Source organism: Coenobita brevimanus, chromosome 93 (assembly GCF_032717465.1).
Source record: "Coenobita brevimanus isolate Jiangsu-jjx chromosome 93, ASM3271746v2, whole genome shotgun sequence".
NCBI lineage: Eukaryota > Metazoa > Arthropoda > Malacostraca > Decapoda > Coenobitidae > Coenobita > Coenobita brevimanus.
In genome coordinates, this window is record NC_137046.1 from 46,276,229 (window position 1) to 46,298,565 (window position 22,337).

Below are 22,337 nucleotides of genomic sequence, written 5' to 3' on the forward strand. Positions count from 1 at the left end.
GCATTCCTGAACCCCTTGGCCACCAGGTGGTTCACCGATACTGAGTAAAATTGCCTGGTGTATGCAAGAATTATATGAAAATGACCTCCTCAGGCTGAAGAGCCGAACTCCTTTTAACTCGGTGACGTTTTTTCATTGTTATTATTATTATTATTATTATTATTATTATTATTATTATTATTATTATTACTACTGCTACTACTATTCCTACTACTGCTACAGTACTACTACTACTACTACTACTACCACTACTACTACCACTACTACAGCTTCTATACAATTTTTTTCATCAGGAAAGCCTCTTCGCACTGAAAAGGTTAGATATAGCTTTCGTTAGCATTAAAACCACACAAACTCTCCTGTGCCCCCCCCCCCCAAAAAAAAAAAGTCTGTGAGGAGCAAGAATGATACAAAAAAATGGCGTCCTCGGGCTGAAGATGCAAATAAGTTACGGGTAAGGAGGAAGGAGCATAAATATTCCCAGACCTCATTAATAAAGGAATGGGGTGACGAAAAGTTGCCGAGCCTCTGAGTAACCCAAGACGTCAATCAATAATATCTTAAGACCCGCGTGCTGGTTTCTTAAGTGTAGGTGGAAGGAACGTGTGGATCTCGGGCATCTTCTGTAGTGTTAGGTTTGTTCCCTTCCACCTCAGTTTAATCTAGTGTGCTCTATTTTTTCCGCTTTACCTTGTCCAGGTCTGCTTTACTTTACCCTGTTCTGCTTTATTTTGTCCTGGTCTGCTTCACTTTGTACAGTACCATATCATCCCTTCCTTTTTCACAGATGTTCCACACCATTCCTCTTCGCTTCATCCTGCTCTGCATCACTTCGTTTCGTTCTGCATCAGTTTGTGTCATTTAGGTTCATTTTGTCCTGTTCTGCTTTATTTGGCCCATTTGGCTTCCCTTTGCCCCATTCCACCTCAGTTTGCCCCATTCCGCTTCACTTTAACCCATTCCGCTTTACTTTGTCCTCTTCCACCTTGTCCTTTTCACTTTGTACTGTTCCACCTCATTCTCCACCACCCCATCCCGCCATCTTTGTGCTGTTCTACCCTTTCCCGCTTTATTTTGTGCCATTCCACCCAGTTCTGCTTCACTTTGCACTATTCCAGCCCAATCCTTGCCACTTTGTATCACTCCACCACGACCCACCAAACTTTATCCCTTTCTTTACTCCGTTCCGCTTCATTTTATCCCACATCACACCATTTCACCCCAGCCTGTTCCTCCTTCCCCCTTCTTTATCCAAAATTGGTCTATGGCACCATAAGGAATGAAGGTTAGTCTCTGCGTAGTGGTTCGATTCGCTTAGAGGGGGTTTAGGTTTTTATCATTTCACTAAAGTTATTTCATCCTAACATGGCCCAGATTTTCGTCTTTGTGCTGCTTATTTCACGTAGTTCTGTGGAAGAAAAACACTACTGCGGTTCTACATCCTTTCCATTGCAGTTCTTCCGTAACTGGAATTATATGTTAGTGTAATTTATTGTTGCAATTCATCTTGCAACGGTGGGAGATGACAATATTGGGCCAAGTGCGAGTAAAAGATGTATAGGAGTGTAGGCCTCTCATCTACCCTCATATATTCTGGATTAAGGTAACCAAGCCATGGACCCTGATAACGGTAGCCAGGCCTTGGGTTCTGTCAGTTCGCAAGGAGTAGTATCGGTATGAAACTGACTGATACCATACTTTTTTTTTTTTTTTTTGTCGTTTTTATTCATCAACCTTCTTCTACCCATCTTAATCTGATTTACCCCACTGTTCGTCTTTATTTTACAGTCTTCCTTTCCCCACAATGTCTACTTTAATCCTTCAGCCTGAGGACGTCATTTTTTTTATTCTTGCTAATACCAGACGATTTTATTCACATCAGGAGAGACAAGTCGCAAGTGAGGAGTTACATGGAGCCTTCACTAACCCCTTCACTACTAGCAAGCTTCCCTAAACTACCTAAAATCATCTTACAGCAGCAAGAGTAGAGTATATTTTTAAAGATGTAGCCGTATTGAAGGGAATATACGTGCATTTTTATTTTCATCTCTTTCTGTCCTCCTTCGTCTCCTTTACGCTGTTCTTCTACCCTTCTTCCTCTTCTGTGCCATTTACTTTTCTTTTTTTCCTCTCTCTGACACACTGCCTTCCTCCTCCCACTTTTCCTCAGCCTTGCCTAAGTAATCAGGACCTACTTGGCTTTTCATGAATCTGTCGCACCGTCTTCCTCCCATGTCATCATTCTCTCTCTCTCTCTCTCTCTCTCTCTCTCTCTCTCTCTCTCTCTCTCTCTCTCTCTCTCTCTTTCCCTAGCTACCTACTTCCCTACCAGCACTTTATTCCCAAGATGTCTTTCTCCTTATCCTTTTTTTTCCTCTCCACTATTTTCTCTTCCTCCCTTCTTCCTCTACTTCTTTCTGCTTACTCCTCCCTTCCGTTCCGTCCACCCCTATCCCCACTCGGCCCTCCCTAGTTTCTCTCCACCTCTCCCTCTACTGGCCTCTCGCTTCCTCTCTTCCTTTCTCCTCCCTTTCCTTTTTCTCTCTCCTAAATGGTCCTCCCTTCGTGGCGCTTTTTCTCCCTATCCTCTTATCTTTTCCTCTACCGTGACATTTATCCATACTCTTAACCCCTCTCCCCCTCCCAGGCGTCTCTCCCCCTCTCACTGACCATTCGCTCTTTTTTCTCCCTTCTTGCCTCCCCGTCACGTCACCCCCTATCTTGCTTTTTTCCCCCTACCCTCACCACTACCCCTATCCCCAACCTTCGTTTCTTCTCCCCTCTGCCATGCCTTTCTTTCTTCTCTACGGCATCTTATCTCCTTCCCTTCCTCCCCTCTTCCTTCCACTTCTGCCCTTTGTTGCTTTACTGTACTTTCCCAGCCTGTACCTCCCTTCTGTCCTCTAATCTGTTTACTTTTTCTTCTCAACGCTCCCTCCTCTCCACTTACTGCTTGTTCTACTCGCCATTCTCTATTTAACCCTTCTTTCTTTTCGAGAGTGTTACAGAGAAGACTACTGGTACCTTCCCTCCCTTTCTATCCCTCCCTACTTCTCTCTGTGCATTTGAATCATCTTTCTCTCCACTTTTTTCTTTCTCACTTTTGTGGCATATTATCCATACCTCTTCGTACCCCCCAAACTCTCCTATCTCCTCTCCTCTCCTCTATCTTCCTTCCTGCTTTCTGTCCTTGTCCTCGGCTCATAGACTAGTTACCATAGTTATAGCTTTGGAGGAAAGATAGGAGCCAAGGCATTAGCCTACCCTATATTTAACAGCCTCGAAAGGACGTATAGATACTAGTGTGTTGTTTCTTCCTTTCCATTGTACTTTATGCTCTACCCTTTTCTCCTTTCCTATATTTTCCTTCTACCATCTTTTTTTTTTTTATCTATACGTTTCACCCTGCCCCTACCTACCCCAACATCTCCCCTACCCCATCTACCCCCTTCCACCCCATCTACCCCCCCCCCTCTCCCACTTCTGCCAACATGAAATAAATTAAGTATGGGCTGCATTAATCATGAGAGCCCAGCATACATCCCCGCCGCTCTGGGACCCCACCTGAAATGACCTGACCTGTCCTTGTGGCCCCCAAACCTCCAGAGCCCACCCACCCTGCCCTTCCCGCCACTCCCCCACTCCACAACCCCCATACATCCACCCGACCACCCCTCTTCACGCACAACCCCACCACCCCGCTTCGCCCCAGCCACATTCATTACCAGCATCCCACCTCATCTATTTTCCCTCGCCTCTCATTCTACCCACTTCTCTTCCCACGCCCCCCACTCCACCCCACCAACTCCCCACTCATCCCACCCAGCCGTAATTTAATCTCTTCTCCACTCCTCCCACCCTTCTCACAGTCCACCCATCTCTCTTCTCACCCGTTCTACAACTTTTCGCACCCCGTCCGACTATACCCCTATCCAACCTTCTCATCATCTCCACCCTTCTCTCCTCCCACACCTTCCACTTCTGTTCCACTCCACATACTCCTCCCACCACCACCTACCTCCCCTCCTCTTCTCCCACCACTTCTCCTACTCCTCCTCACCTCATCTCCCCAGCTCCATCTCTCACCCCACCCAACTCCACTTCATCCACCCACCTCTTAAATACCCAGTGAGCATAGCGGGCACCCGAATGAGGCAGTGACACAGACAACAATTGCTCGGTAATAAATGGTAACTCCCTCGCAGATTCACATGATTTCTTCCACGTTATATTAGGCCACTGCAACGCTGCCTAAGGTAACTGTCTTAAATACGGTGCTCACATATTTACTCGAATTATTAATTTTCGAAATTGTTTTTATTTTTACCTGAGAAATTTTCGTAAATGTATTGTCCGTAAAGCCTGCCCTGTGCTGCGACTGGCATAATAATAATAATAGTAATAATAATAATAATAATGATAAGTTTGTCTGAAGTGATATACTCGTAAATGTTATTAAAACCACTTGACTTGACTCTGTGTGTGTGTGTGTGTGTGTGTGTGTGTGTGTGTGTGTGTGTGTGTGTGTGTGTGTGTGTGTGTGTGTGTGTGTGTGTGTGTGTGTGTGTGTGTGTGTGTGTGGTGTGTTTTACGTAGATTAGACAGACTTAGAAACAAACATTCGAGATAGATGTAAGGACGTCTAGACTGTCATAAAAAGGTAGAAGAGTGTGTCTCATGTATGCCTCAGATGATACAGTAGGGTCATGGAAAGAGACTGGGTGTAGGTAAGGTAGTGGAAAGGGAATATGTAATATAGAAGGTAGGAAAAGACGTGAGAGGCCAAGAAGACGAATTTATAGACTAAATTAGTGTGTGAGAGAGAGGGGACAAAAGACAGGCGAAGCTGAGAATTAACAGTGAATGGAAATGAATAGATGAAATATGCACGGACGAGCGCATGACAAAGGATTGGAACTCCTTTTTATAACATGGCATGGAACGGCTTTAATCGGCAGGTGAACGTGAAGCGTATGTATAAAAGAAAAAATACAAAATAATGTGTCGGATACGTTTTCTTATGAGGTGGAGCCATGATTTCGAGGGCTTGAACGAAATATGAATGACTGTGTGGCCCTTTTCATAAAGCATGTTGTTTGATAGATCCCTTAACCTTTGTGCTTTCTCATCCTTCGTATCTGGATGCCACCTCATCTCATCTGTAGGGTCGGAATTTAGGTTGGAATGATGATGATGATGATGATAATATCTAGGTTCGCTGTAATATTTTTATAGTTACCTGTGTTCACTCAAAATCTAGCTAACTATAAACATCATAATATTCCCGAGGAGAATAGTATGTCTGTGTTTCATTTTAGTTATTGTTTTAGTGCTGGTTTATTCCACTGTCATGAATAATAATGATTCTCTTAATATTATTGTCAGGACTGTATTCATCAGCAGTATCAGTATTTCTAACAACCGCTGTACTAATATGATAACAGCCGTGGTAGAACTGGTTACCGCTGTTGCTTCTCTGTTTTTCGCCGATAAACAGAGAATTACATAAACACAAGCAAAAAGACAGGCAGGCAGACACAGAAATTATATGAGCAGACAACAGACATATAAAAACAGGCAAACAAACAGACAGGGAATTGGAAACATACCGCGAGCGAGAAGCAGAACCATATGACAAAAAAATAAAATAAAATGCAGACAAGAGAGAGAGAAAGACTTGCAGGCCGAGAAACAAATCAAACGAACGTGCATTATCACCATCTCGTGACCCAACAAATAACACACAGCAAACTCCTTCCTTCCCACCAGTGATAATGACACCCACTGGATAAGAATCAGGTCATAAGCAATAATGGCACGTATATACAGTTGCCAGCAAAATTGTGGACTCTCCCGCTGTGCTTCAAGTTTTCGCAATCCTACGTCTATTATACAAACAAAACTTCGTGCTCATCTTGTTATCAGTATTCAGTAAAGAAGCGGTTCACGTACATCTGTGGAATAGTGTCATGCCGTCGACAACCAACTTTAAATGAGATGCCGAACCCTTACCTAATTCACCCATCCATTTCGATTTTCTGTCATTTCTTTAAGCCTTCCAGTCCTCACATCCTATACCTTGCTTTCTCTCACACAAATTCACCATACGAGTGTTCATCCACGTTCCAGCACCACTGCGTCATTTTAACACCTTTTGACAGTAAGATTAGCCACATTCTAAAACCTTGACACAACAAGTCTAGTAGCATTCTAACACTTTTGCAACTCCCTGGGAACAAGTTTAGCGACATTTTAACACCGTCTGAGAGCGAGATAATCAACAGTGGAGAATCTGGACTGGTAATTGCATGGTGTCCGCCACGTTGCCATACTCCATCATCCTGGCATCACACACACACACACACACACACACACACACACACACACACACACACACACACACACACACACACACACACACACACACACACACACACACACACACACTGTCCTGCTGTCCTCATCAAAGGTTAGCTGCTTTCTACTGGTGGACTGAGTACTGAATTATAGACTACTAATACCACAAAAGCAGAACTACTTTTCTCTCTCTCTCTCTCTCTCTCTCTCTCTCTCTCTCTCTCTCTCTCTCTCTCTCTCTCTCTCTCTTATACATCAAGGAACTCGCCCACTCCCATAACCATTACATATATATAAAATTTGGTTGCATGACATTCAGTGAGCACTAGCTAAGTGATAGGAATGAGTCTCCTTGGTTACTGGTCAAATTCAGTCTGACTAGCGTAAAGAGGTTAGGGATTTTTGTCAGGTTATAGGAAACGCACGTAAGTTCCTTTCATTTCTGCCATTCTTTTATCTTTAGCTGTACCTGCCATCAGTTATAACAGGTAGACAGATAGTTAGTCAGTCTGTTAGGCATCGTCGTATTTCATAAAAAGCCTTGTACTGTGAACTAAGCGTATACCTGAAGGGATTGAAGATAGATAGATAGATAGATAAATAGGTACGTAGGTAGATATGGACGAATAGATAGATAGGTAGATAGATAGATAGAGTTAGATACAGATATGGATATAGATAATATGGTACACATAGATAGACAGATAGACTTAGCTATAGATATACCGGTATACTGTACATTGACAGAGAGATAGATTTAGGTATAGGTGTAGATATAGATAGACTGGTACACACAGATAGATAGAGAGAGAAAGAGAGACAGACAGACAGATAGATGCGGTTTTTGAATGTCCATGAAGTTAAAGGGTACGGTATTGTCTAAAATATAATATACAATTTATGTTAACGTCTAGCTGGCTAAATGTTTTGTGTAAATAATATACTAGCTTGAATTTCACCAACATAATTTTCAGTTTAAATTACGAATTATACATACGTCTGCTAATATATCATCAATTTCATTAACTACAGAAGCAATTACAAGGCTAATGGAAAATCTTGTATATCAACCCATTTTTCATCAAGCTAACCATCCCAATGATTCAGTTGCCATATTTTCTTAGTAGCTGTATCATAATTTACCAAAAATTGTTTGAGACATAAATATTATTTCTTACCAAATAAACGCAGATGCCTTGAAACTGATACATAAGATATGAACGTGTTACATATTTCTCGAAAGATTAAATTCATTATTAGCAACTCCAAAGGCGCCACTGTTGTGATTTCTAAGTACGTATCTAACTGTTTTTTCTGTGTATATATTTATTAAATGCGTATATATGTACTGTACGTATGATGTTAACAAAATACCTCACAAATGCCTGATCCAATCTCAATCAAAATAGGAACATATTTTGTGTATGGGTCTGGGAAGAAGTGACTCGATTTTGGTGTACGAGTCAAGGTGAAAGTCAGAGGTCATGGGTCAGAGTTAAAGTTCAAGGTGCCACGTTATCTCATCCATGCCTTATCGACAGCACACATTCGTGCGGGTCCAGAAAGAAGAGATTTGATTTTGATGATGATAGATCAAAGGTCAAAGACAGGTCATGGGCCGATATCAAAATTTAGAGTGTGGAGTTATTAGTATTAAGCCTGATCCGATGTGAGTTAAAGTTCTTACACATAGTAAGCCACAATGTGGGGAGAAGGGAATTGAAATAGGAAGGTGATTCGATTATTGGTGACGATCGATAACAGGTCAAGGTCATGAGTCAAAATTCCGGTGCGGCTTTGTTGTGATCTCTTAGCATCCGCCAAAATTTAGATCATTCGTCCATCCTGTATCATTCTCACAATTATGGTCAGATACAGTAACGAATGCAAGATGTGTCTCTTCAGCAAGAAGCTGTAAATTTCATTTTATTATTAATTTTATTTTTGCTTTGTAATATAATTGCATTAATACTTAAAAATTCATAATGTAGGAAAGAAGAGGATGCAAATTGGAGAAAGGGCAGCCAGATGGTAGATGACAGCCTGACATGGAAAAGATTTATTTGTGGTCACCCTTTATGGGATTAAGGCTTTGGGCGATAGATTGACAGTGATAGGATTACGTTTATACTGAAATTTATATTTGCTTCTGTTTTTAAAAGTATTTGATAACATCCGTATGTGTGCAAGTGAAGGGTGCAACATATTTCATCGTGTGTATATGCAGTTATCAGTGCTCAACGGTAACCTGACTATGCCGTTTTGTTATAAATTTTCTGTCTATTCGTTTAGAAGGTGAAGGTCACCCACCATCCACTCACTCCACCTTTAGATGATTCTACACTAAGTGACAAGTCAAATTGTTTCCATTCACCCAGAAAATGATTTAATACGTTCAGTGGTAATCATATGGCCAACAAAAGGATGTCTGGTGGTCTAGTGGGTTTAGGCGCTCCAACCAGACCTGTCCCATATATATATTTTTTTTCCAAGGGATGGCTGGGGTTTATTGCTCACATACTGGCACTGTGGGAGGTGCTACCTAGTCATTCTTGTGTGTGGGAGTAACACACACCACACATCTGATGCGAGTTTTTTTACTTGCACACCCGTTAGTGACTGACTGCTGAGAGTTTTAAGAGACCGTGTGACAAATAACGCAAGGTAATGGAAGATGGAAGGTAGAGGAGAATCGAATACTTTGTGGTCCATATTCTAGTGAGTTTAGCAGGTTTTCCACCAACTCTTCCTCAGCACTTTATTTCTTCATATTAACTTTTGAATATGACGCATTAATATTCCTGTCTGTGATATTTATGCAAAAGATGTCAGTATTAAAGATTACGTTCTCGGATTGTACGGGTTAACTGCTGCCACCAGTCACTCGATTTAATGCTACTTTCGGGTGACTCTGCACTGAGTGACAAGCCAAATTGTTTCCAGTAACCCAGGAATCCTTTTGCTACGTTTGATGATAACCATATAACCATGTGACGCCTGGTGGTCAGTTAGGTTAGGGCGTCCCAAGAGAATGGTGTCCGTGGGGGTTTGTATAACGGAGAGGGTTGAGGTCTGTTGATCACGTAATGCCACTCAGGGCGAGAGAATCCGGTCGCCCTCGCTTTATACGTCGAGATTGAGTTGCCTAGCCCCGAGCCTCTACGTTCCTGATGGGGCAAAGAAGGATTAGATGATAGACTGACAGATTAATCTCAACTGATCACTATGGCTTATACATTCTGTGATTCCTTCCCTGTAATCTCGAGCGTCTGATACTCTGGAGGGGAAATAATCTATCCGGATGACGCACGAGAGGGGCCAAAAACGTCGTGGGTTATTCACACACACACACACACACACACACACACACACACACACACACACACACACACACACACACACACACACACACACACACACACACACAAGCATGCACGTCATCTGTAGGCAAACAATGAAAATCAATAGATATGTTTCAGGTGGAGAGTTCGCACCTTTTTAGTCAGTGAACCCCTAATTTTCATCAGAATTTTCCATCATGGTGTTCAAATTGTAAGTCGCTGGAGTGTTACGGGAATAATCTCTCTGACTGCACCTTACCTTATTTGAGCCTCTGTACCACGATTCATCACTATTCTCACACGTTATTCTGTGCTACACTCCCCTCTGTGTAATCATTCACTTTGTACTCCCTACCTATTATAGTAACTCGTTCTTCCTGTTTTCATTCTCGTATAGTTAAAAAAAAAAAAAAAAAAAACAGCCCTAGTGACCTTCAGAATCAAGTAGCATCAATATAATAATGCATATGGGATAATAATGTAATGGTCTGACGGATGGGCAGGTGGAGAGGGGTAGATAGATCGAGAACTGATCAGACTGTAGGCTAATATCGTACTGGTGAAGAGATGGAGGAAGACAGATACACAGAAGATAGACTTTTAAAAGGGAAAGTCGTACCAGTAGACAAGTGGCGACAGAGAGTTAGACTGAAGGTAGATTGAAGATACATGAAAAAGTAATATCGTAACTAGTGGACAGGTAGAGAGATAGACAGAAGACAGAGTAAATAGTAGTACTGTATCGATTGAGGGGTGGAGAGACAGACAAGTATAAAATCGATAAGATAATAATAACATATCGACAAACAGGTGAAGAGACGGATAGAAGACAGAGAATTGAAAGTCGAATCGGTAGCCATCTCCTGATACATCCAAAACAGGTCTGTCCTCGATCAGCAGTCAGTATGGGTAAAATCTTCATAATCATCATCGTCATTATTATCATCATCATCATCATCATCATCACCCCTTTTCACACCTTGGGATGGGGTAAGATCTCAAGGGAAAATAAAGAAGTTAGCACCTTCAGTTCTGTGACGCATTTGATTTATTCTTGGTATTTCCAGGCTATTATATTCATCCTTTGGAACAAAAATTAACACTGAAGAGGTTAATGAAGGCTGTATCTAACTCCTCTACTTTGAAGTCTCTCCTAATATGAATAAGATGGACTGAAGGTAGCAAGGGTAAATAAAATAAAAATAAAAAACGCCACCGGAGTGAAGTGCTTAAAATCAACCCAGCAACTCCTCCATAATCCTTCCTCCCGACCGTCGCCTCGATGAATAGCCGATACGATCCATATAAAAATGCATATGGGACGACGTCTGGAGCGGATCCGGCCATATCACCGTGTGGAGAGGGTATTGGTTACTCTGTGATGAAGACACATTTTATTGATGTCCGAGACGCGGCTACCTTAAAGCGAATGGTTCTGAACTGGGCCCCTCGTGATCGCCTTGACTGAACGCTGGTCTGGCCTTAAACAATTTACACGCTCTATTATTCCGCGCGGTTGGAGAGAATATAAAAGCCGGAGTTGACTGTCTATCTCTCTAAGTTCCCCTGAGTCTGTATACTTTATTCTTAACAGAGGGATGCCTTCATGTGGTGGTACTGACATAACCGGGCAGCTCAACTGCCTCAGGTACGTCCTTGTCACCTTTGAGGAGGATCCACTACAGAAAAGGAACAGCTGAAGCCAACATTCCTCTGGGTTTACGTGTCAGATGAGCCAGAGGCCACAACAACAACAGGCATCTGCAGACGATCCATTCACTACGAGAGGTTTCATAAATTTAATAAGAAAGGCAGAATGGAGCAAAAATAAAATACAAAATACTGTACAAAGATATCGTATTAAAAGGTATAAATATAACTAGACTCGGCTTAATCTTTGTTTCTGCTTATCGTTTTCACCGTTGTGGGCGAATCTAGATGTTTTATTAATTCCAGATGGTTTTATTCACTAAAGAGGAAGCCTTGTTAGGCAGAGGTTAACACTCTCGGTCTCCTGCAATTCACTTTCAGCTGAACAAATTAGTTTAGCGTCAGATAGAACAGAATACTCGAGTTGTCCTGAGCACGAAAGAGTTAATTGTACCATTTCATCATTACACATCTCGTTCTCCTATAGTACTCACACTTAGCTGAGTAAAATCCTCTGGCGTTAGCTGGGAGAGAATACCAATGTTGATCCGTTCACGAGAAGGTTAACGCTTGACGATTATATACCAAAGGAATAGTCTACGCGGTCAGAGATTTGCATACAGAGGGTTCATATATTGCGCAACCCAATTCTTACGGCTCAGCGCTACCAGTTTGTACCCTGCATCATTTTCCACTTCCCATAACCTATATATCTTCTGCTGATTAAAGTTAGTTGATGGCATTGTTGATTAGTAAGTTCATGAAGCAAAAAAAATATGCTTGTTCTTCCCACAAATAGACACAGTGAGCCGTACCCGGAACACACAAGACTAGAGAGAGCTGAATACTGACCACCCTGCATATGTTGTCAGATCTGTACACTGCTCCGCCTATGAATAACCGCTTTAGCTAGACTGTCGAACCTGAACAATACAACTTTGTCCTTTTTAAATGTAACTAAATCAGAGAATCTCGAAGGCTTACACCATGAGTGAGTGGATGGTTGATGCATTTCACTGGCCACTGTGTTGATAGTTCTGTTTTTACGTTCCTCTTTTCCTATTTCCGGACCCCACCCATCACTGTTGCTTGTGGGATATGGGTGATGATGATGATGATGATAAAATTGGGTAAGTTTGTGGATAATTTCATGAACAGCTCCGTACTCGTGTGATGAGGCATATTAGGGTACCTCTTTGTCTTTATTATGCAAACCATCCCTTTGTATTACCATCCGTGTTATTTATATCTTGGGACTGATAGGGTGTGTCTAATTACCGTAAAGTAGAGTATTTGTGTACGAGTCGCAGAAATACACTGTAAAGGATGAGGTACTTTGGAGCTTCCTGGTTGTTGATGTTATTTATAATTATTATTATTATTATTATTTTTGTATCCATGGGCTCATCTCAAACGTGAACCCGGTGAACTGCAGGCTTAGGCGTCCTTTTCTTGGCATCCACCATCCTTGTTAAGAAGGCTAGGGAGGGAGCTAAGGGAAGTTTATATGACACGATAGGATATCTGCTCAATTAAACAAACGCCACAGTGTGAAAGCGTCCCTTTCCAGCACCGGAGCCTTCTTACTGAACGACGATGCGGTTCATAATCAGATATCTCCATCTCTTGATGTTGTTTTTTCTGTGAATTGTTATCTTAGTTCAACCAATACACTAGTCCTTTATGAGACAGCCCTCGCATGTATTCAGTATGGACGGTGGGTGTTAGTGGTGATATGTAGAGATGTGTGGTACGTAGGAGGACGGCCAGGCTCGTCAAGTCTATTCTCAGAGTCGGACAGATAAAAAGAAAAAAAAAAAGGGGGGGGGGCCTTCCTTTTTGAACTATGACTAAACTTTCTTCAGCCTGTTCTTCGTTTCTTTTTGTATTAGTGTGATCTTTATATTTCTTTGCCTGTGAGTTGTCAGTTTAGTAAATTCTGAGTTCTCCCGATCCTACTTCTCTTCAAAGGGAGAAATTGATGGTATCGTTGTGATGTGCTTCTGTGGAACGAATTGATCACAATTGTATTATACCTTTACTGTCATATTACTACTGTTGCTGCTGCTGTTGCTTTTATTATTATTATTATTATTATTATTATTATTTATTATTATTATTATTATTATTATTATTATTATTATTATTTTGATCCTTGGTTATTCCAATCATATCATATCAAGAAGGAGTATCACTAGCTGCGGCAAAACTAAGCACAAAACTGGAAGGATTTTATAGGCGAATAAATCGATTTCAGACGCCATGATGTCTTGTAAAAAAATAACTTGACATGTCGAGGCACCGAAATAGAAAATGGTTTTTATTCCACGAGCTAACTCTTGTCAGATATTTTTGTAAGACAGCGAGTTTCTCACCAAAAAAAAAAAAAAAAAAAAAATGTATATGAACCGTACAGGAATTTTTCTGCCAAGTTGTGGGAGATAAATTCTAACTCCTTCAATTTGAGAGGTCGCCTGAGCTGAAGAAAATCATCTGTAGATAAACTGATTAAATTCTTATAGGTCTGTGTTGTGCAATGTGTTATGAGTGAGGCTAATGGGTCAAAGGTCAACAAGGTAGTGTGTCAAATACCACGACCCACAGTGTAGGCTGAAGGGAGTGGGGAGCACCACACGAGCATGCCCTCGCTGAAACATGCACATAAAAGCCACTCCACGGAATACTTATAGGTCACTGTTAGGTTACCTAGTGCCACGGTGCCTGAATAAAATAACATAAGTTTGTGCATCGCGGCCAAAAGATTAATCAGACATGCTGGATAAGATAGGTTAGGTTTGGTGTACAGTAGGTTTGCTTATTATGTTCACCCTCTGTACGAGTAGGTTCTGTCGATGGAATATGCGGACTGTGACTCATGCAGACGTTAACAATACTTCGCTTCCACTTTTATGTGCATCACTCTTCCTGTAAACTCCCCTTCCTCATTCGTACTTCTCCAGCATAGTGGAGAGTTAACTTTAGCTATCACTCTCCCTCAGAAAAGATTGTCTGGCCCCGTGGCAGACTTAATATGGACTGGAAGAGCTATAAATGTTTACTGTGTCTGTTTTATTAACTCCATTAGCCTGAATAGGTCACACGTTAAGGTATTTCATTCATGTTTCCGAGAGACGACTTAATTCAACTTAGGAGAGCGAAATATCAAAAGAATTACTGATGGCTACGTCCAAGCCATCCATTGTGAAAAATCTCTCCAAGGTGAAATGTCATCGAGCTAGTTAGAGCCAGTTATAGGAAAAAATACATAGTGGTAAAGGACTTTATGATACAATAAAAACAGCCTTACATAAATTTATCGTAATCATATTTGCTAAAGGTGATAATTTCCGAAGTTTATGGACACTTATTTATTACTACCGTGTTGCAATTAGCTCCGCCAACACATCCGATAATATATAATCGTCTTTTACTCGTTCTTTTATAGGAAACCCAATTTTACCCAATATTATTTACATCAAAACAAATTGGTGATATTTTTTAGCACTATCTCACTGTAATTTATTGTCAGCACATGCGAGAAAAAAATGTCAGTATTTACTCATTTTTCATCGGAAACTTTTTTACATAGCCATTTTTCTTTAATGAGAAATATGCTGCTGCTGATGATGATGATGGTGATTATAATGATGATGATCATGATCATTACGATGATGATGATGATGATGATGATGATGATGATGATGATGTTGATGATTATTAATATTATTGATGTTTTATTATTATTGTGATGATTATTATTATTGGTAATAGTAGAAGCAGCAGGAGTAGTATTAGTAGTATTGTTATTATTATTACCATTATTATCATTATTATTATTATTATTATTATTATTACTACTACTACTACTCAGAATGACATTAGTGCTGCAACGATGAATTAATGTGGTACAACAGCAGCTTAACCACAAAGGGTCAGTTCTCTTCAGGGGCGAGTAGGGAAATTCAGAGTAAAGGCAATAGAGCCAGGAGAGTGAGAATGGATTCAGGAGCGTCACTATAGAGTCAGGAGAGTAAAGAGAGAGTCAGGAGAATAAGGAAAGAGTCAAATGAAGGAGAACGAGTCAGGAGAGTAAGGACTGAGTCAGGAGAGCGAGAATAGTCAGGATACTGGGGAGAGAATGAGGATAGTTAAAGGGGAATCACAGTAATAGAAATAATCCAGGTAAAATTAGGAAAGAGTAAGGTTTTGAGTTGATCCACGAGAGAACATGACTTAATAAGGAGAGGTTAGATCAAGTTAGTAAGGTTAGAGCAGAATTAACCTCAGTATTATGAGACCGTTATATATATATTATTTTTTCTATCTTAAGACGTTTTTTAAGAGATTCTTCTATAGCTGAATAAAGTCGCCTGGTGGTAGCTTGATAAAAAAAAAAAAAATGTCATTGTTGTGAAAGGGTTTAGGAGGCTGGAGAGTTGGTTTAATTAGGACAGTTAGGACAAAAAATAGTTACAATGAAGGTAGGACTGTGCGGGTTAAAAAGTTAGAAGTGAGTCTGCAGGAGTGAGGAGGATCTAGAGAAAGGTGAGAGTTAGTAGTTAGCCAGGAGAGTTAGGAGAGTCACAGGCCCGTCATCTCGTAGGTTGCGGAAGCTCCCTAACACCTCGTCCTTTGCGATTTATTCTTGGATACGACTGGCTACTATCGTTTTGGACGTTATTTATGCCGAGTCTGGTGATACTGGAAGGATTTATGTAACACAGAATAGGACAGTATGGCGTAACAAATAAAATAAATCTCTTAGGAAAAGGTGTTAAGGAGCTTCCTCACCAAACGAGCATAAGGGCTAGACATCAAATCAGAGTTAGAATAGAGAGAGAGAGAGAGAAAAAAAAAAAAAAGTGAGGATAGGACAGTGTAGCAACGTCACAAAATTTAGATCAAGTGTGGAGTAGGGTGTGAATAGTGTTAGGAGTGTAGGAATAAGGCGGAAGAGTTGGGATGAGTATGGGTGAGGATAGTAGTAGGGTAGTATAGGAATAAGCCACGGGAGTTGGACCAAACTGAGGGTAGAATGAGGATAGTGTGTGAGTTCAGGATAGGGTGAGGATAGTGTGTGACTTGAGGATAGGCTGAGGAAAGTGTGTGAGTTGAGGATAGGGTGAGGATAGTGAGTGAAATGAGGTAAAATAGTTAAGAAGTCTTCAAGGCGTGCTGGTCCCCTCATAGCTTGACCTTTATCATAATGTCATTGACGGCCTCTTCCCTCACTTAACCTTTCTTCTCCCTGTCATCCTCGCTTCCTCTCTCTCTCTCTCTCTCTCTCTCTCTCTCTCTCTCAGTAAATAAATGGACCAGTTTTCCACAATAGGCAATAGCGAGCAAAATCACACATTCTTTTAACACTAACTAAGATCTGTAGGTTTGAGACTCTGATATTAATATTTTTTTTTATCAGGGTTGGATGCAGACGCCACCCTGTTACTTGTTGGGAAAACTATTCAGTCTGGTTACACAATGGGTACCTCGCAGGGAATTTTACGAGGAACTCTGCTATAATCGTTTTACTCTAACTTTGGCCCACAACTGCCCTCTGCCCCTAGGGGGCCCTACTACATCAGCTCCTCACTTCGAAGTGCTCACTATATGAAGGACCTTGAAATTACCAGGTCCAGCGATAGATTGTCATGTGATAAATTATTGAAATTGCTAATGGCAATATCCGTTTTTTAATTATTGTTATTATTATTATTATTATTATTATTATTATTATTATTATTCATTTATCATCTAATCCAGTGTTGGCCCAGGAGGAGCATAGGAGATTATTATTATATTATTATTATTATTATTATTACCTCCGCCAAGAGGGTCATGTTTTCACCCCTGCCCGTTTGTTTGTTTGTTGATTGGTTGGTATGATAGCAAGAATGCACAAATACTACCTGACGGATTTCCACGAAACTTGGTAGAAGAATGGGCCTTGGCCCAGAATAGACTCCATTAAATTTTGGTGCGGATCCGTATAAAGGTGAGGATACAGGATTTTTCTTTTCACTTTCTTTAACATTGCGAGATAGGGCGTTTTTCGACATTTTCGTAAATTTTTCAGTGAATATTGCATGGATCTTGATGAAAAAAACAAAAAAAAAAAAAAGCAGGCATATTTAGGATGTTGGTATCTACGAATGTGTACAGTTTGGCGCGGACCCATATAAAATTCCGGATCTAGCGGATTTAGATATGCTTTTATAGGGGGAATAGTCTTTTTCCATATTGGATTAGACTTGACTGAATTAAAAGGAACCGCATGTTGGGCCTTGGCGGAGATATGCGCTCTACTGAGTGCCATTCTAGTTACTGTTATTGTTATGATAATGATGATGATGATGATGATTATGATTTTTATTATTATTATTATTATTATTTTCATTATGCACGTAATTTCCAACCCTCCTATAAAATATCCCAGCTCCATAGAAAGTTTATTATCCTTTTGGGTAATTTTTCCTCTTGTATTCATCCAGACCTAATTTCCAAACATGGGCATGGTGCCGGTAAGCAGAGAGGTCCTTTATTTATCATTTTCTGTGCCTTTAATAATTGGGGCAACCTTTTTCTTCTTTATTGTGAAGGTTAGATCATCTCACAAAGATCAGTAGGTCTGTTCTCTCTCTCTCTCTCTCTCTCTCTCTCTCTATCTGTCTATCTATCTATCTATCTCTATCTCTCTTTCTCAGCTCAATTCTTTTCTATTTCTCCATTCTTCGTTCTCAGTTTCATCCTCTTTCCACAATTCCGTTTTTCCACATTTTCCTGTTCCCAGATATGCTTCCGTCCACCAGAATATTAGTTGTGTTGTTTTCTGTCCTGCATTCCATTTTCTGTGCATGTTTCTGTGCACTGTAAATAAAATCTGATGAAATTTAAGTTTTATTTGAAGATGAGGTAATTTTTTGCCTATTATTTGTGCTAATACATTTCAAGAATACATTATTATTGTTGTTGTTATTATTATTATTATTATTATTATTATTATTGTTATTATTGTTGTTGTTGTTGTTGTTGTTGTTGTTATTATTATTATTATTATTATTATTCACCGTAGTCTAGTCCTGTATTGTCCGTTGCTACAGCACAAAAAGGTCGATTATTATTATTATTATTATTATTATTATTATTATTATTACAGCAAAAAAAAAAACAGTTGATTACTGCGTATCATTAGGAAAATTAAACTAATATACAGTTAGGAATAGAAGTTCATCAACTATTTCACTGCGTCTGCTTTACACTTAAGGCATGTCCATCATTTCAAATTTAGTCACTGGTGTTCAGAGAAAGTAAAGTTTTGGCCAGCAGAGGAAAGTGACACGTACAAGAGTTAATACTGGGTAAGCTTTTGTCCTCGACACTGCATCACTCTAATACCAAGAACAGTTAAGTACATTACACCATTACATCACACAAGAGATGGTTAGTGTCCACTCTTACGCCACGTGAAGTTAATCCACCACATTATACCTTTTTGCCATCCACATCTCAAATATGTTGGCTGGGATAACTCTAGTATTCCAACCCAGCTAACGCAAGACGATTTTATTAAGCTGGAGTGAGTCATAGGGCCCTAGGGATGTTAAAAATAGTAGTCGAATATTAACTCCACTTACACCACAAGAAAGTGTTAACAAGCGCTGTACATGTCCTTTTGCCCGGCCAGGCCTTAAAGGTGATGGGAAGACAGGCAGTGATGGAAGGCAAAATGGAGAGCTTAAAATAGAAAGGGGCAAAGGTTAGATCAGAAAAGCGGTGTAAATGTGTCTGCTTAATTGTTGGACGGGAGTCGAATCCTGTTTACGCATACTAGTCTTGCCAGTGTGGGATTTTTTTTTTTTTTTTAGCCTTTTCAGTCCCGTTAAATATTCTGGACTCTATTCTTGCTTGCCTCATATGATTTTATTTTATACAGTTTAGGGGAGAGTTTTGGAGCTGTAAGGGTTAGATATTGCCCTCGTTACCCCTATAGTACTACAGCTCCTCCCCAGGCTGAATATAATTGTCTGCATTTAGATACCAACAGAATTGGTCACCTAAGTCAAGGGGTTAATAGCCTTGAAAGAGATTCAGTATTAAACGATTTTTTTTTTCCTGCAAAGTATGTAATGTCTCTGCCTTCAACTTTTTGTATTTGCAAGGCCATAATTTATTGCCTTGCCCTTGATGCTGTCCTTCTACGTTTTAATTATAGGCTACTCGTTTTACTGTCATTTGGTCTACCACTGCCCTCATTACATGTTGAATGCTGAGTTGTAGCAATAGATTAACACTAAAATATGGTGCTAGTCAGGAGGAAGTGCTATGGGAGAATGCAGAGCCGCTGTATTGTCTTATTCTGCCACTGAGCTACGTGTAATAAGCAGCAAAAGGACGAAAATCAGAGCCAAGTTAGAGTAAAACCAGAATAGTTCACTCACACAGCCCGAGGACGTTAGTATGCTGTCTTCAGACGATTTTGATTAGCTCGGAAGAGATATTTGGAGCTGGAGAAGTCAGATTCAGCTATCATTAACCCTCCACTATCAGACGACTCCCTTCTCTTACACTAAGAAAATTTCTTCTGAAGGTAACAGGAATAAAAGAAAAAAGTGGAATAAAAGAAAAAAAGAATATCTGTAGTTGATCCTTTGCAACAAGTGGAAATGTTGGATGGAAGAGAGACACAGGTTAGAGCTTGAATTCTACATTTTCTCTAACGCATCTGGCTACACAGATCCCTTCTTGGGTTCTGTGTACTCCGAAATTTTACAGAAAATAAAGAATTCAGCTTCTAACTTGTCTCTCTCTCCAACACAACATTTCCAGAAATAGACATCCTCTGCCTGATGGGGTCAATCTCTCAACCTCTAAGACGCATAAATGAAAGAGAGAGAGAGAGAGAGAGAGAGAGAGAGAGAGAGAGAAGGATTACGTCGACGAATGGAGAAAACTAGTATGCGGTACCATTCTCAGACATTTTACTTCATAACCTCCGCCAAGAAGGTTATGTTTTACCCTGCGTAGCTTTGCTTGTTTGTCTGTCTGTCTGTTAGCAGGATTACTCAAGAAGTTACGAACGGATTTTGATGAAATGTTGTAGAAGGGTCGGCCTTGGTCCAAGTAAGAAGTAACTGAATTTTTTGGGGGGATCCCGCACAATATCTCCAAAAGTTCTCAATTAATTTCAATGAAATTTTGTGGAAAGGTGGGCCATGGACCAAGAAAGAATTGATTAACTTTGGGATCCTATATCCACTGATCCGGATCCGAATCCTTTATAACAGCAATGACATTGGCGAAGGTATTCGCTGTCTGAGCGCTTCCTAGTTTTCGCTTGGTTTCCTCTCATCTAGTCTAGTGGCTGTTGCGGGATAAGGCTCGTATTTTAGATGGTATATAAAGCTTCGTGGTGTCTCTTTCTTAGCTATTTATTTTTGCACTTAAGTATTTTCTTGTGCTTTTTATATTGTTTTGATATCGGTAGACAACAAGATGAAATTGATGTATAACGTGCAGGAAGATGTGTCTCGAAATCTCCCTTTCTGCTTCGGTCATGTTAGTTGTTCTTGTTGTACTGTTTGGCTTCTTTTCCACAGATGCTGGAGAGGGACGCCTTCATGCGGTGGCACCAATATACTGGGCATCTCTTTTGCCGGGTATACAAGCGTCCCTCAAATCCCTCCCGGAAATCCACCATCCATCCAAAAAGGGAATGGTGGATTGCCAGAAAAGAGCAACTTCAGCCTGCAGTTCACTGGGTTCATGTTTCTAATAAACCTGAGACTGCAGCTATATTATCATTACTCTTTTCCGAAATTACTTAGCTGCTTTCTTCCTGTCTGGTGTTTCTTTTCTTGTGAGAGTTTCGAATAATGACAGATTAGCCAAAATTTCTTTGGTGTCTTCTTGATAAGGTTGTTGTAGAAATCTGTAGTTGATCTTTATATGTTTATCCACAGAGGCTGGTCATCTCGGCCCCACGGTGCGCCTCGGCTCTGGCCCGGGCTACCACTACCCCTCCTACGACCAAGACGGCAGTGGGACGAGTTCGCCGCACCCCTCCACTAATGCAACGCTCCTCACCATCTCGGCTCTCTCCCTCATAGCACACTACTGGGCGGCCTTGTGTTGGCGGTTTCGGGTTGTACTAGTGGCGTGATAAAGGAAGAAAAAACTTACTAAAAAATAATTAGACATTTCATTCAGACATTTAAGGAAACACGGTGTATAAGACGCGAAGTGTTGCTGACGTGATAGAAACAAAATATATAGCCTATATGTAAACATACCATTTACATGTGAAAATATACCGAAAAATGGTAAGCATACCATTTGGGCATTTGAAAATGCCCAGAAATAATGAATACACCAATTAGAAATACGAAAAAAATGCGAAAGAATAAGAAACATGCCATTTAGATAAAAAACGAAAAAAACAATAAGTATACTATTTTCACATTTGAAAATATGGTAAAACAAGAGACATAACATTTAGATGTTAGGAAAACACGGTGTATAAGAGAAGGATTGTTTTATAACTATATTTTTTTGAAAAGAGGACATAATTTCCCCTCCCCCTTTGGTGTTTACAGGTGATGCTTAAAAGTTTACTCCATTGTAAATATGTTAAGAAAAAAAAAAAAAACACACACACACACACGCAGAATACCATAGCCAGATTTACAGTATTCTCCAAGTCATGGTCTATGGATTCACAGACTTTCGATCATTTCCCACTTTTAAATGAGATTTCTTTTGAAGGCAGAAGAAGACAAAATGATTTTTAAAAATCTCTGCTGTACCACTCATTACCGCAAAAAAAAAAAAAAAAAAAAAAAAAAAAAATCCTCGTGATAATTTTCTTCAGTCTTAGTTCATGTTTTTGCTAGCAAGGAAGACACAAAACGAGAGATTTCTGCACTCTCCTTTCCCTCTCATTCCAGAAAAAATCATTGCCTTGTTATCATTTTCCTCTTGTAACTAATATTTGCT

General features: G+C 40.2%; 1 protein-coding gene across 1 annotated transcript in view; it reads left to right on the forward strand.

Annotated features, from left to right (window-relative positions):
* The window catches only part of LOC145412423 (lachesin-like), a 106,308-nt gene extending 84,804 nt beyond the window's left edge, over window positions 1–21,504 (forward strand). The window contains exon 10 of the mRNA XM_080282308.1: window positions 21,305–21,504. Coding sequence (XP_080138434.1) covers window positions 21,305–21,504 — 200 coding nt within the window. The remainder of the gene's footprint in view (window positions 1–21,304) is intronic.
* The last annotated feature ends 833 nt before the right edge of the window (window positions 21,505–22,337 follow it).